At 42.0% G+C, this 15,957-nt stretch overlaps 1 protein-coding gene across 4 annotated transcripts in view; it reads right to left on the minus strand.

Moving 5' to 3' along the window:
• Positions 1-15,957, minus strand: part of PDE10A (phosphodiesterase 10A) — a 327,889-nt gene that overhangs the window by 284,097 nt on the left and 27,835 nt on the right. For 3 of the 4 annotated variants that reach the window (XM_072966173.1, XM_072966174.1, XM_072966175.1), the window contains one exon: positions 15,628-15,762. In XM_072966173.1, the coding sequence (XP_072822274.1) occupies positions 15,628-15,676 (49 nt within the window). In that variant the 5' untranslated portion in view covers positions 15,677-15,762. The remainder of the gene's footprint in view (positions 1-15,627; positions 15,763-15,957) is intronic. The other variant, XM_072966176.1, reaches the window with a different exon arrangement.

Genomic DNA, 15,957 nt, shown 5'->3' on the forward strand with positions numbered 1-15,957 from the left:
ATGCAGCTCCCTCTCCCCGGCTCCCAGCCAGAGCTTCCTCCCCGGACACCAGAGGGCTGACTTTAGTGCTTCTTACCCTCCCCCAGCTCCCGGGGCGAAGGCAAAGTCCCAGGCGAGTGCAGTAGAGAGGCAGGGCTTCCTCCTTCAGCGCAGACTCCACTCATGCAATGGGAGCTCTGTTGAGCGGGCACGTGGAGACCACTGGACCCCATCACCCTTCCCCAGCTGTGAGGTGCTGGTTGCAGGCCAGGAAAGGCAAGCTAAGAGGACCCCAGACTGCGGTCTGCCCTTCCTCCCCCACAAGCACTCAGCCCCTAGAGCAGAAGGTAGCCACCGTCCCCACTCTCAGCGCCAGCCCTAGTTCAGAGATTTTGCCTGGAGGGAGAAGCTGGCTGTGGAACAGACTGCTCCTATCTCTTCCCATAGGAACTGACTTCACTTGCAATGGAGCCCAGGGAAGTTTAAGCCTGAGGGCACTCTCAAGAACAGTGGAGGTTATGGTGAAAGGCAACTGGGAAGAGATCTGTGGTTGTAAGGAAGAGACAGCTTAGGCTGTAGACTGGCTAGCTTGCTAGAGAGAACCAGGGAATAAGATAGCTCGTGGGGGCCCTCTTAGGGTTAGAATATCAAACATGACCTTTCTTTCAAAGGAAACAGGACTTGATTGGATTAGCTTGTAAATCAGTTTATCCCCAGGGCATTGTTGAAAGCAACTGAACAATCAGCCAACAAGGCAATTAGTGGAGTTAAACAACTGTGTTTAGTCTAAGAAAGCAGGCAGAGAGCCCCACCAGTACCACTGTCACCCCAGGATAACTGTGGGCACATCTGAAGCTGTGCCTCCTTAAGGACTGACATCAGAGGTATATGCAGTGTGTGTGTATGTGTGTGTGTATGAATAGGCGTCACTAAAATAACCCAGCAGTAACTAAACAAACAGGCAAGCAAATACAACAAGCCCTGAGCAGAGGGAGGACAACTACCCCGAGTGGCTAGAATGTATTATCCAAAATATCCAGTTTCCAACAAAAAATTATGAGGCATGTAGGTATGATCCACACCCTGGGGAAGGGACAGAGAGGGGCAGAGGGAGGGAAAACAAAAAATACACAACTGGTGAAAGCAACCAGATGTCAGATTTAGTAGAAGCTGTCAAAGCAGCCATTATACATACACTCACAAAACTACAGGAAACTGTGATTAAAGAAGAAAAGAAAGTCATAAAGACAATGTTGCATCAAACAGTATCAGTAAAGAGAGAGAATTTATGAAAAAGAACCAGGTGGAAACTGTAGAATTGAAAAGTACAACAAAAATTCAACAAGAGGAGCTTGAGAGTGAATATGAACTGGAGGAAGAAAGAATTAGCAAACTTGAAGAGAGTTTGATGGAGATTACACAAGAAGGAAAAAAAGAATGAGGGAAAATGAACAGAGCCTCACAGGAAAGTGGGAAACCATTAAGCATACCTACATACACATAATGTAAGTACCAGAAGGATAGAGAGGAAAGGCAAAAGAAATTCAAATAAATAATGGCTGAAGCTCCCCCAATTTACTGAAAAACTGTAACAAATAACCTATACACCTATGAAGCTCAATGAACTTCAAACTGGATGAACTCAAAAACACCCACAAATAGATACATTGCAGTAAAAATAAAGAATGTCAAAGACAGGAGAAAACCTAGAAAAAAGCAAGAGGAAAATGATGTACATTCAAGGGAATCCCAACAAATTAAAAGCTGACTTCTCAGAAGAAACAATGGAGGCCAGAGGCAGCCAAACAACTTATTCAAAGTGCTCAAAGAGGAAAAAAACCTGTCAAGAAAGAATTCTATATCCAGCAAAGGTGTCTTTCAAAAATAAAGGGAAAATAAAGAATTTCCTCAAAGCAGAAACTGAAATAATTTATTGCTAGCAGAACTGCTTTATGCAAAATACTAAAAGAATTCCTCAGCCTGAAGACCCTAATTCTAATCCACACGAGTAAAGAACACCAGTAGAAATATTTATAAAAGACACTATAAATGCTTTTTTCCCTTATTCTTAACTCACTTAAAAGCAATTGTATAAAATAACTATATAAAATAATATGTATATTGTATATTTTGAGGCCTATAACATAAAAAATGCAATAGAATTATAATGTATTTACCAATAACAGCACAAAGGAAGTAGGTGGGGGCTAAGCTATAACTACTAAGGAAATGATGACAGATGGTAAAGTAATAATTATAAGAATATATTTGGGGGTTTGTAATATAATAAATGTAATATGTATAACAATAACACCATCAAAAGGGAGAAATGGAATAAGGCTATACAGGAGTAACATTTCTATTATCACTGGAATTAAGTTAGTATAAATTTGAAGCTGTATTTGGTAAGTTAAGATGTATATGGTAAGCTTTATAGCAACCAGTAAAAACTAACTAAAAAATATAGTGACCAATTCACATCCATTAGGATGACTATTATCAAAAGCCAAAATCAAAACCAAATACAAATAGAAAATAAGAAGTGTTGACAAGGATGTGGAGAAATCAGAATCTTTGTTTATTGCTGGTGGAAATGTAAAACAATGCAGCCACTACAGAAAAAGACATGGCAACTTCCCAAAACTTTAAACAGTCCTACCTCTGTGTTTATAGCCAGAAGTGAAAGCAGGACTGAAAATTACTTTTACACCCATACTGCACAGCAGCATAAGGGCTACTACCTAAGGAGAAAGCACGCAACCTGAACTGGAGCCATACATAGGGAACACTATTTATAATCATAAATGTGAGAAGTGGCCTAATATAGTAGACAGAGTGAGAGTTGTAATCAGAAAGAAAAAAATAATAGAATGAAAAAAATCACTAATTAAATTAAAATGCTATCTTAGAAATACCTTAGAAAATATTATGCAATGTCAATGGAAGAATTCAAGAAAAAACAGAGGGACTAAAGAGACATGAGACATATAGAAAAAAACTGTTAAATGGCAGACTTAAGTCCAACTACATTAATAACAACATTAAATGTAAATGGATTAAATAATCCAGTCAAAAGGCAGAGATTGTCAGTCTGGATAAAAAACCTATTTGTTGTCCACAGAAGACACACTTTAGATTCAAAGATATAAATAGGTTTAAAGTAAAAGGATGAAAATGATGTATCAGGCAAATAGTGCTCACAGGAAAGCTGGAGTGACTAGACTAATATCAGACAAAATAGACCTTAAAACAAAACAAAAAAATGTAACCAGAAATAAAGAGGGATATTTTATAATGATAAAAAGGAGAATCCATCAGAAAGATATAACAATTACAAAGATATATGCACATAACAACAGAGCACTAAAATACACGAAGCAAAATCTGACAGTACTGAAGAAAGAAACAATACTAGAGGCCTTAATATCCCAACTTCAATAATGGATATAACAATGAAACAGAAGATAAGCAAAGAAATAGAAGACATGAATAACACTAAAAACCGCCTAGAGCTATAGAATACTTCAGCTAACAGCAGCAGAACATACATTCTTCTCAAGAGCACACAGAACATTCTCCGGGATAGACAATATGCTAAGCCATAAAATAAACTTAATAAATTTAAAAAGATGAAAATAGTAGAAAGTATGTTCTCTGGGCAAGAGAGAGAAATAAAAGGGATCTAAATTGGAAAAGAAGAGGTAAATTGTGACTATATGCAGATGACATGATAGTATATATAGAAAACCCTAAAAGGTCCACACAAAAACTGCTAGAACTAATCCAAGAATTCAGCAAGGTAACAGGTTACAAGATTAACGTACAAAAATCAGTCGCATTTCTTTACACTAACAATGAATCAACAGGAAAAGAAACAATCCCCTTTAAAATAGCACTCAAAGCAATAAAATACCTAGGAATAAATCTAATCAAGGAGGTGAAAGACTTATACACAGAGAACTATAAAACATTGATTAAGGAAATTAAAGACTTAAAAAAATGTAAAGATATCCCATGCTCCTGTATTGGAAGAATAAATATTGTTAAAATGGTCATACTGTCCAAGGCAAACTACATATTGAATGCAATCCCTATCAAATTACCCAAAACATATTTCCCAGAACTACAACAAATCATAATAAAATTTATATAGAATCACAAAAGACCTAGAATTGACAAAGCATTACTGAAGAAAAAGAAAGAGGCTGGACGAATAACTCTCCCAGACTTCAGACAATACTACAGAGCTACAGTAATCAAAACAGCATGGTATTAGTACAAAAACAGACATATGGACCAATGGAACACAATAGAGGGCCCAGAAATGAACCCACAAACTTTTGGTCAACTAATCTTTGACAAAGGAGGCAAGAACATATAATGGAACAAAGACAGTCTCTTCAGTAAATGGTGTTGGGAAAACTGGACAGAAGCATGTAAATCAATGAAGCTACAACACTCCCTTACACCATGCACAAAAATAAACTCAAAATGGATCAACAACTTAAACATAAACAAGATACAATAAACCTCCTAGAAGAAAACATAGGCAAAACATTATCTCACATACATCTCAAAAATGTTCTCCTAGGGCAGTTTACCCAAGCAATAGAAATAAAAGCAACAATAAACAAATGGGACCTAATTAAACTTACAAGCTTCTGCACAGCAAAGGAAACCATAAGTAAAACAAAATGACAACCTACGGAATGGGAGAAAATTTTTACAAAAGATGAAACTGACAAAGGCTTGGTCTCCAGAATATATAAGCAGCTCATACGACTTAATAAGAAAAAAACAAACAACCCAATAAAAAAAATGGGCAGAAGAACTAAACAAGCAATTCTCCAGTGAAGACATACGAATGATCAACAGGCACATGAAAAAATGCTCACTATCACTAATTATCAGAGAAATGCACATCAAAACTACAATGAGGTTATCACCTCACACCAGTCAGAATGGCCATCATTCAAAAGTCCACAAATGACAAATGCTGGAGAGGCTGTGGAGAAAAGGGAACCCTCCTACACTGCTAGTGGGAATGCAGTTTGGTGCAGCCACTGTGGAAAACAGTATGGAGATTCCTCAAAAAGACTAGGAATAGACTTACCATATGACCCAGGAATCCCACTCCTGGGCATATACCCAGAAGGAACCCTACTTCAGGATGACACCTGCACCCCCATGTTCATAGCAGCACTATTTACAATAGCCAAGACACGGAGACAGCCAAAATGTCCATCGACAGATGACTGGATAAAGAAGATGTGTATGTATATATACTATTCAGCCATTAAAAATGACAACATAACGTCATTTGTAGCAACATGGATGTCCCTGGAGAATGTTATTCTAAGTGAAGTAAGCCAGAATGAGAAAGAGATTGCTCATACGTGGAATCTAAAAGAAAAGAAAAGAAAAGAAAAAGACAAATGAACATAAATACAGAACAGAAACAGACTCACAGACATAGAATACAAACTTGTGGTTGCCAGTGGGCAGAAGGGTGGGAAGGGACAGACTGCGAGTTCAAAATTTGTAGATAGTGACAGGTATATATAGAATAGACAAGCAAGATTATACTGTATAGCATGGAGAGGTACACACACAAGATCCTGTGGTAGCTCACGGTGAAAAAGAATGTGACAATGAATATACGTATGTTCATGTATAACCGAAAAATTGTGCTCTACACTGGAAATTGACACAACATTGTAAACTAAATATAACTCGGTAAAATAAAATAAGAGAAAAAAAAGAAAGTATGTTCTCCGGCCACAATTAGAAATAACAACATGGAGAAATTTGGAAAACTCACAAATAGATGAAAATTAAACAACACTCTTATTAAACAACCAATGGGTCAAAGGAGACTAAAAAGGATATCAGAAAATACTTTGAAATGAATGAAAATGAATACACAACATATCAAAACTTACAGGATACAGCTAAAGCAGTGCTTAGAGGGAAATATATGGCTGTAAATGCCTATATTAATAAAGCAGAAAGATCTCAAATCAACAACCTACCCTTCTACCTTAAGATCCTGGAAAGGAGCAAACTAGCCCTAAAACAAGCAGAAGGAAAGAAACTATAAAGCTCAGAGTGGACATTAATGAAATGGAAAACTGGAAAAAAAACAGAGAAAATCAACAAAGCACAGACTGGCATACAAATGTTTACAACAGCATTATTTACAATAGCCAAAAGGTAGAAATAACCCAAATGTCCATCAGTTAATAAGTGCAGAGACAAAATGTGGTACATCCATCAAATAGATTATTATTTGTCCATAAAAAGAAGTGAAGCACTGACTTATGCTACAACATGGATAAATCTTGAAAAGATTATGCTGAATGAAAGAAGACAGTCACAAAAGGCCATATACTATGTGATCCCATTCGTATCAAAGTCCAGAACAGAACGATTGTCAGAGATAGACAGTAGGTTTGTGGCTGTTTAGGGATGTGGGAGGGTGATGGGGCCAGGGTTAGAGAGTGAGAGCTAAAGGGCTATGGCTTCTTTCTGAAGTGATGAAGATGTTCCAAAATCGACTGTGGTGACATATCTGTTAATAAATCCCAAACCATCTAAACTGTATGCTTCAGCTAGGCAAATTACACCTCAATAAAGCTGTTTTTTAAAAAACATCACCTTTCTTAGAGGCTCGCAACATTAGCACTTAGCATGTCCTTTTCCTTTACCTTCTGCAGCTAACATCATACGGAATAGTAGAGAATTTAGGGGCAAGAAAACTAAAATGTCATTCATTACCGAATATATTGCGTACACTGGGGATTAGAAAGAATTAGAAAGTCAGATTTGAATTTAAATTAATTTTCATTGCAGATTACATGGTTCATCCTATGCAGTTTTACACCTACTTTTATAAAGATAATCTTTAGAGTTTATGGTGTGACTGGAATGAAATCCCATCTCCTAAGTGCCAGTGGTGAGAGTGTTTACCAACCACACCATCCCAGGAAGTAGTTCATCATCAGCTTATCTCAGTTTTCAAAACAACATTTACATTATGCAACTTACTAGGTTTCGTGTACTCTTAGGAGGACCTCTGAGGAAAAAGGTGCAGTTTAATATATACATGATTTTTCTCTCTTAGCTAAAGTAATGTTGATGATTTTATAGGTAGGTACCAATGAGAGAAAGTGAGACATTTGAAAGGTTTATCTAAGCAAGTTCTCTGGCATCACTGGTGGGAAACTGTAGGACATTCAACTTATGTCTGTACCTGCATTCTGCCAGGATTACAAACAGGAGGACAAAGGCAGACATTCTATTTGTATTATCAGATTCTTCCGTGCCTCATAGCTAATAGTATCTCAGTTAAATGCATTGCCTGTACAGATCAGTTACAAAGCATCCCAGGGCTCTACAGACAGACAGAAGGATGGATATTTTGTTCCAACCAAAGGCCCTGACTTCAGGTGCCTGGGCATGAATTCCTGAGAAAACAGGAAAGCTTGCAGAAGAGCCAGGTGTCCAACACTGCTAAGAGAAACCACGCAGCTCGGTCTCAGGGGCTCCACGCCTTCTGCCCGTGTGTCTGCTTTGTCCTCTTGATCATGGGCAAAACCACAAAACCAACAACACTATGGGCCATGTTGCTGTTTTTTGAGCTTTTTCAGGAAGGTTCTGTGAAGGCTACCCACTTGGCAGCTCTGAGCTAACCCCAGCTTGAATTACGCCAACTCTGATTCCACAAAAACTGTTCTGTGGAGTTTCTAACATGCTCCTACTCTGTGTTGGGTGCCGGGGATACAGAAGTAAATAGGATGGTTTCTGCTACCAGGGAAGTCACAGTCTGGAGAGGGGGAGATGTAAGTGGTGGCAGGATATCAAGAGATGGAGGAACAAGACACGTTGGTATCTGGAGGGGAGGACAGTCAACGCGTCATGCTGAGCGTGTGTGTGCAGTGGGGGTTAGGGAAGACTTCCAGGCTTGAGATGAGTCTTGAGGAATGACTGCTTGATAAACAAAGGGAGGAAAAATTCTACATGTGGAAGGACCCTCTCGTGCTATAAAGAAGATATGCGGGGGAACCTCGGGCAGTCTGGCCCTGGGTGCTACAGCCTGGGGGGCGAGCGGGGAGGGCAGGAGGCAGGCAAGGCCACCCCAGCCATGTTACAGTATATCCATCCTTCCCTCCAGAGGCAAACAATGTTTGAGCCCCTGAAGGACAGAGCCACCTCAAGGTCAGAGTCAGGGTTGGGTTAGTGCAGAACAGGCTCTGAGACAGCGTCTGCTTGAGGATGAGCTCTGTGTGCAATGAAGCGCAAAGCAAAAACCATGCAGAGCAGGTTCAGTTTTTAAACACAATTTTCTAAAAACACCCTGCCCTTTCTCTATTTCCTTCTGACAGTGACCACTTTTAACTTCTAATGAAGCCAGACCATGTTCCCCGGTTGCTGACGTCAATGGGCTTTCTGCCTGAGTCAGGACCTCACAGCCGACCCTAAGGGCTTGATTCTAATCTCGGGCACACGGGGCCAGCAGTGTCCCTCCTCAGCCTGGAGACCAGTGACCACACGCTGAAATGGGACAGCGCCGCCGCCTGGGGGACGCGTGTACACACAAGCCCCGCAAAGAAATTTTCAGGAACGTTTGGGAAACCTATTTGAGGGCAAGAAGTAGGCTGCTACGGTCAACTAGCTCGCCGTGGGAGAGGGCAGCACGCGGCGCCCTGATGGACGTGCTAAGCTGACAAGCATTGCACAACCCGGGAGCGAGGAGTGGAACGAGACAGAAGGCGCTGTTGGTTCTGCACTGAGTGGCCTGGGCTGGCAGCCGGCCTGCGGCCCTCAACATAGCTGGACTCTCCACGTCATCTGAGGAGCGAACAGGGCTCATTACAGTAACGCGCTCTCATTACCTAAGCTGCACTAGAACCAAATGAACACAGGCCTCTGATACTCTCGTTACACAAGCTTAAAACTCTCAGAATCAGGACTGTTCTGGGAAAGGTCAAATACTGAAAACGAAAAGACAGACGAGAGCCCATGGCAGCGATCTGTGGTCACCCACTGAGTCTGGAAGCCTGCTGCTCTGCAACTGGCCCACGCAACCAGAAGTACGTCTGAATGAAAACTGGATAGCATCTCTTAGAGGTCAAGCGCACGTATTTCACTCAAAACACAACTCGGGCGAAGGGAAGGTTGTGTTGTGTTGCAAAGGTCAGGTCCTCGAGTTGTTTGTAAACCTGCAAATACTGATTTTTCATCAGGCAGAACTGTAACCACTCCCTACATCTGACAGAGCAGCTCAGACTTTGCTCATGGTCTTACATCTAGTGTAAGAAAGCCTTTCTTAAGAAGAGCTTTTGTGCAGGAGTTCTGTGGTTGGGACGTTGTGCTGATGAAATGATCATATTAGCTTCATCCAGGGAGGCAAGTGGGACAAAAAGCTGGGTGTCATCTCGCCAGGTCTGAGGGCTAGAAGAGGGCCTTGTGGGTAAGGCCACACAAAGCGAAGACACACCAGGGCTCCTTTCGTGCTCACTTGCTGTTAACTCGCTTTCCCCCTCCATGAGTTCTAAAGGCAGACAAGGCAGAGCAGAGACTGACTATCAGCTCAAGGCTTTCAAAAGTAAGTTCAAAAGTTGCTGTAGAGACGAAGTTAAAGGAACATGGAGAGTGATCTGATGCTCTCTTTTGAGAACAAAGATAAGGCACATTACATATTTGAAAGCTCAGAAACTATCCAATTTGAATTACTCCAAAGATCACGCTGTACCTTGCTCTTTGCTCTGTAAATCTTGGTCTTAGGCCAAAAGCAATAAAATGCAACCTGACCACTACTTGGGACCTCCCATCTCCCTGTTCCAGCCTGCCTCATCAGCACGTCCTAACCATCGCCCCTTCCCAGCAGCTGGCCCCCTCCTCCCCGACCCTCACCCATGGTTGTGGGATGGCTGAGGGCTGCCCAGGGGCCAGCCCATCTCTCCGTGTTTTCAAATCCCCTGAGATTCTCTAGGAAGCTGTGTAAATGGCTAGTCCCTCAGCAGTAAGGATGTGACTTCTCAAGTCACAGAGTCAGATCACCAAGAAGAACGGAGGAAACAATCAGCTACCAGGATAGTCAAGTCACGGAAAACACAGCTTCTAGCCTTTTCTTTTCCCACATGTTTTTCAAGGCTGCCGTGCATACACCCAAACATATGCACACACATTCACCAAGAAGGGAGTAAACTCAGCTGCAGCAGAGTCACACACAACAATATGTTGTCCCTAGCAGAGAAAGTCTGTACACATTTTGGAATAGGCTCAAGTTCTCGGGCTCCAGGCCAGCAAACCCTGTGGGTGTTGCTGGCTGTGGTCCTTGAATAACACCTACCACTAGATGAACAGATGCACCCAATGCCTAACTGTCCACCCAGCTCTGGGGGGACCTGCCCGTGCTCCTTCAAAGAAAGGCAGGGTGGCATGATGAGGAAGGAAAAGGAGGAGAAAGCCAGGAGTGTTCACTTCAAATATCAGTCAGCCAGCACCACACTGCCCAGTCCGATGGCGGTGGGTGTGTGTGGCCAAGATAACTTCAAGGAAAGCTGGCAGCAGAAACAACAGGGACACAAACTTCCCAGCGACCTTGGCTTTCTTTGTACAGCGCCCATTCTAAGAAGAGTTCACACAGAGTTTACATATGTTATCCTATTTGTCACCACTAACACCTCTCAGAGGCATTTCTGTCCTTTCCATCACATCTGCTAATTCATCAATGTATTGCCCATTAAGAGAGGGGAAAAAATCAATGAGATTTGAGCAACAGCAAAATAAACCTGTTGATAAAGTTTTGTGAACATGATTCACAGAACAGGAAATACCCCTTTTTGTAGATCTGGAGAAGAGCAAGAGATTCAAATAAACACATGAAAAGATGCAAAGCCAAACAGGCAAACAAAACCATCTTTGACCACCTCATGCTTTTGGTCAAGGGGGAAAAAGGCACAGAATAGGAAACCATAACGAATTCCCTCTATTATCAGCTGATCAAAGTCCAGAGCCAAATATACAAGCATAGTGTCCATTCCTGGTTTCCCCTCATTCTCATCTCTGGCTCTGCCCTTTAGGTCGTCTCCTGCCCACAGTCACCCCCTTTTCACCGCAGACCCTACCGTCCGCACGTGCAACGTGCAGACTTGCTCCTACAGCAGCTGTTTTTCCCCACTGCCGGCGCACAGCACTCCGCCCACCTGTCAGCTACCCAGATCCCAGGGGCCACCTCACAGCTCCTGAGGCAGCACCATGCGCGGGACTCGGCAATTCTTGTAAAGATCTCCAACACAAAACCTTTCACAGTCGAGAGATTGTTCTAGGCTTCGTTATGTTCCCCACAGCACCTAGTGTGGTGCCAAAGGCAGAGGGGGGTCTTCCAAAAACACTCCTTGGGGTGGTAAGGCAGATTCCATGAATTTAAGAGCTTGTTCAAATGGTTTGTTGTTATAGAATTGTTATGTCAAATACAATAATAAGTCAAACTTAAGCTGGAAAATTATTCATACATAGCTTTTGGTTGTCAATCTTTTGATATATAAGATGGCTATTATAATTTTGGTACTAGATTGTTTTGATAAAAGGCAAAATATGGAGTCTGTTTTTTAAAAGGTGCCATAACTTTAAAAATATTACAATTGTCTGTGGATTATTAGGACAATAAGTAAAGCAATCATTTGCTAAAGATGAAACCTTCATTTAAATATTGAAATTTTAACTTATTTGCATTTAAAATGTGAATCCCCCTCCCCCACGCCCAAAGAGTTGAGACTGACTACAATAATAACCCAGTCTAGCATGAGAGGGGAGCGTGGGCAGGGCGATGCTCCTCCAGGAACTTGGAGGCAATGGGAATGCCCATCCTCAAGTGGGAGGCATTCCCACTTGTACAGCACACTAGTAACACTGGGGAGAGGAACACTTCTAGAAGAATGCAAAGGGAGGGCAAACATGGTGCAGTGGTTTCAGAAAAGCACATTTTAGTAGTGCTTAGCTTTGTAGAGAAGGGAAAAGATAACATTTGAGAAGTGAAAACATCCCTGCCACCAGAAAACTGGTCTCAACCGGGCAGCAACGGTATCGCAGTGAGCACCCCAGTGCTCACAGCAGCACTGTTTACAACAGCCAAGACATGGAAACAACCTAAAGGTCCATCCACAGATGACTGCATAAAGAAGATGTGGTATATTTATACAATGGAATACTACTAAGCCATAAAAATGATAAAATAATGCCATTTGCAGCAACATGGATGGCCCTGGAGATCGTCATTCTAAGTGAAGTAAGCCAGAAAGAGAAAGACAAAAACCATATGATATCATTTATATGCCGAATCGAAAAAAAAAAGACAAATGAAATTATTTACAAAACAGAAACAGACTCACAAACATAGAAAACAAACTTATGGTTACCAGGGGGGAAAAGGGTGAGAAGGGATAAACTGGGAGCTCGAGATATACAGATACTGACTAACAAGTTTATGCTATATAGCACAGGGAACTATATTCAATATCTTGTACTAGCTTATGGTGAAAAAGAATATGAAAACAAATATATGTATATTCATGTATGACTGAAGCATTGTGCTGTACACCAGAAATTGACACAACATTGTAAACTGACTATATCTCAATAAAAAAAAAGAGTATCGCAGTGATACTACTAAGGTCTGGATGAAACACCCTTCAAGATGTTATTTCCCTTTGCCCGATTCTATGTTCCTTAAGCAAACTTCTAATTACTACTGTGGCTTCCTAGTATCTCAAAATCAGGAAAAGGGTTTCCACAGATTACAGACAGGAACATGCTGGTTCCTAGAAAGGGATTCTTACCATTATAAGTCAACAAATTAGTGTTCTGATAAATACTTAAGATAGCAGTCAATTACCCTACATAAATACTCAACACATAAGTATTACTTATATATTAATACCTATACTTACATAATATGTAAGTATTTATGTAGAGTAATCAATAAAGTCCAGTTTCTAATCCTTCTTAGCTAAGAATAGAGATGGAACCAGAGTCAAACTCCAGAGTCACTGTCCCTTCCCTCTACCCGGCTCTCTCACTATCCCAATAACTCTTTGGCCTCGCTGTTAAACCTTCCTCCCCATTAAAACTTCAAAGAGTATGATTAAACCAATTCATTTTTCTAGGAGCTTCCTGGTAGTGAAGACAAAAAGGGAAAGAAACTTCGGAGGACAATTAATTCTTATTACCTGATAAAAGGATCCTTTGGAAACCAATATTAGGAGATATTAAAATCCTATTTTCATTTACCTTTTAGACTTTTGGGAGAAAAAGACTTATGAATAGCAATCTTACACGACAGGAAAGCTGATTTTTCAAAAGAGTTTTTAAAAGATGAAGCACTATCCTTAGTCTTAACCCCAGGGCTATTTCTATCAGAGTAAATAGTTTAGAATTTATTTAAGTCTTTGAAAAATGTTAACCCTGTAATCCTGTCTAGGAATGTTAACATAAGAAAGTTGAGATTCAAAAGTTTGTTTCAAGTCAGTTGTTTAAAACACAAAATATTTCCCCATGAAAACAGCAGTCTTAAAATTATGGGAATGATTCCGGGGAAGCCCAGGAAATCCTATTTGACTCTGAATATAGCTGAAATGGTGCCAATAGTAACTGTGATCAGATACCATGTTTTGTTCCCCGGACCTGGAGCCAGGTTGTTCCAGGCTATCCAGTGGCTCCCCCAGCCCTGAAACAGGGCTGGCATGGACCCCTCCTCTCTGCTCAGAACCAAGTCTCCAGGTGCCCAGACGCTAGTCAGGGCCCTGCCCATGGAGGCCCCTGAGAAAGCACTGAGCCAGGACTCAAAGGACCACCTTCCACATTTCCTTCCATCTTTAGGAAACTAGCCTCTCTAAGCCTTAGAAGTCACACCTGAATGTGCTATAAAAGCCCAGGGTTCAAGGACGCCTGGGGTAGGGGATAGAACGTTCACTGTGAATTCTTAAACAGTCTCAGTTTCAAGAGAACCTTGTTCTGAGTTGCAAAGAATTGAACTACAAATAAAAATTTGAAATATAATTGTTGGAGATGTCTTTACTGTATTTTTACTGTTTTTTGGTGTTCGTTTTTTTTCTCTTACAGTAAGCTGGTTAGGAGCTGTTGGTTTGGCATTTACCTCTTCAGTTCTCATGGATGGCCTATGATTTAGTGCCTCCTAATTTTTCAAATGCATGGTCTCGTTTTTACCATGTTTCTCTCACATTTCATTTAGGATTGCCAAGTCTCTTCTGTTTGCTTTGCTCCCTTCTCCAACAAATATTCCTCTTCTACGCTAATTTTTCTTTAAAAATAGCCTATCCCCTCAGATTCACAGCAGCGCATCCCATGGAATGTGACGGTGGAAGTAACCCACTTCTATGCTCTTCTGTAAGTAGCCACTCACCATATGTGGCTATTGAACCCCTGAAGTGTGGTGGTGTGATTGAGAAAACTGACTTTTCAATTTCACTGAATCTTAATGAATTTAAAGTTAAATTACAATAGCCACACAGGGCAAGTGGCTACCCAATACTGTAAAGATGCTGTTATTGGTTTCTGAATTGGAATCGAACTTGACGTTGAAATTGAATTTGCATGTGAGTATGGTGGGGGTGTGTCTGTCTGTCTGTCTGTCTGCAGCTTCCCAGTAGAGTTTTTCCTTTAAGGTCTGTTGAATGGAGGGAAAAGCAGCCTATTTCCTATGATTAAGCTGAAAAAAAAGGTTCTGATTTTGCTCTGGAAGCTTCTAGAGATGAGAGAGTCTCCACCTGGAGGTGGGACGATCACCTTTGCTACTAGTAACAGTTCGGTCAGCCAATCTTCCCCACCTCATATTATATCTTTTAAAAACTCCGAAATAAACAAACTCTTTTCAGCCCCCACCTCCCCGGCCAGCTTATCAGCCTACTTCTTTGTTCTGTAACACAGAACTCACTGCACGAGTTCCCCACACTTGCTGCCTCCCCCTTCTCCTCCCCACCCTGCACAGAGCGGCTCTCACCCAGGACCCCAATGAACCCACATGGCCAAGTCCTACCATCCATTCCCCAGGGCCTTTGTCACCAGTGCTCACTTTCTCCTTGAAATGCTTCCCCGTCTTGGTCCCTGGGCCACTCTATGCCTGGCCTCCCTCCTTCTCTCAGCCTTTGTTGATGGCTTCTCCACTCCCTGAATTCGAGGGGCTGCAGGGCTCACTTCTCAGCTACTCACAGGCACCTCTCTCTCTGGGGGACTCAGTGTCGGGAGCTCACACACCCTCACCTTCTCAGGACTCCAGCCAGTCCCCTCAGCACTGCGGTCAAGCATCTCACTGTCTACTCAGTCAAAACGGTGTCTGACCCAACGTCAAAAAGTAAAAGAGATTAAAAAAAAAAGCATATTGGTCAAATAAATTCTCAAACACACAAAAAATAAACAGAATAAAGCCATACAGGTATTCTAGAAAACTCGTGTGACATTGCCTCTCTATTCCTGGGAACCCTTCTAACACTGAGAACCCCCGTATCTTTCCCAATAATGGGCAGGTTTCTGGCCACTGTCCATGAGGCCCCCGCACAGATGAAGAGGGAACATCGGGGAAGACAAGGCAGCCTTCAGGGAGGGGGCGTGGCATGGGGGCCCTCGTACCTGTTGCATTGCGTGAGTCCAGGCTGCCTTCTGCTGGGTCATTGCTCATCTGCTCCTGGGTGTCTGTCCTGCTTCTCAATGTCAGCAAAGCGGGCCCTCTGCTCCCACTTTTAAGTGTGAAGGGCAGGCAGCTGGCTGGAGAGAACAAGATACAGAATTAACATCAACTCCGACGGAAACACGTCATCACAATCGGGAGCGTGGTCTCCCTGGGAGCCTCCCGTCACGGACAGACTGTTCACGGAGACAAGCACAGAGCGACCTGGGCTGCAGCCGCCCCTCCGGGTGGGAGCGCACGCACAAACACAGCTCCAAACTACGGATTCAGGG

The sequence above is a fragment of the Vicugna pacos genome, chromosome 8 (assembly GCF_048564905.1).
Source record: "Vicugna pacos chromosome 8, VicPac4, whole genome shotgun sequence".
Classification (NCBI taxonomy): domain Eukaryota; kingdom Metazoa; phylum Chordata; class Mammalia; order Artiodactyla; family Camelidae; genus Vicugna; species Vicugna pacos.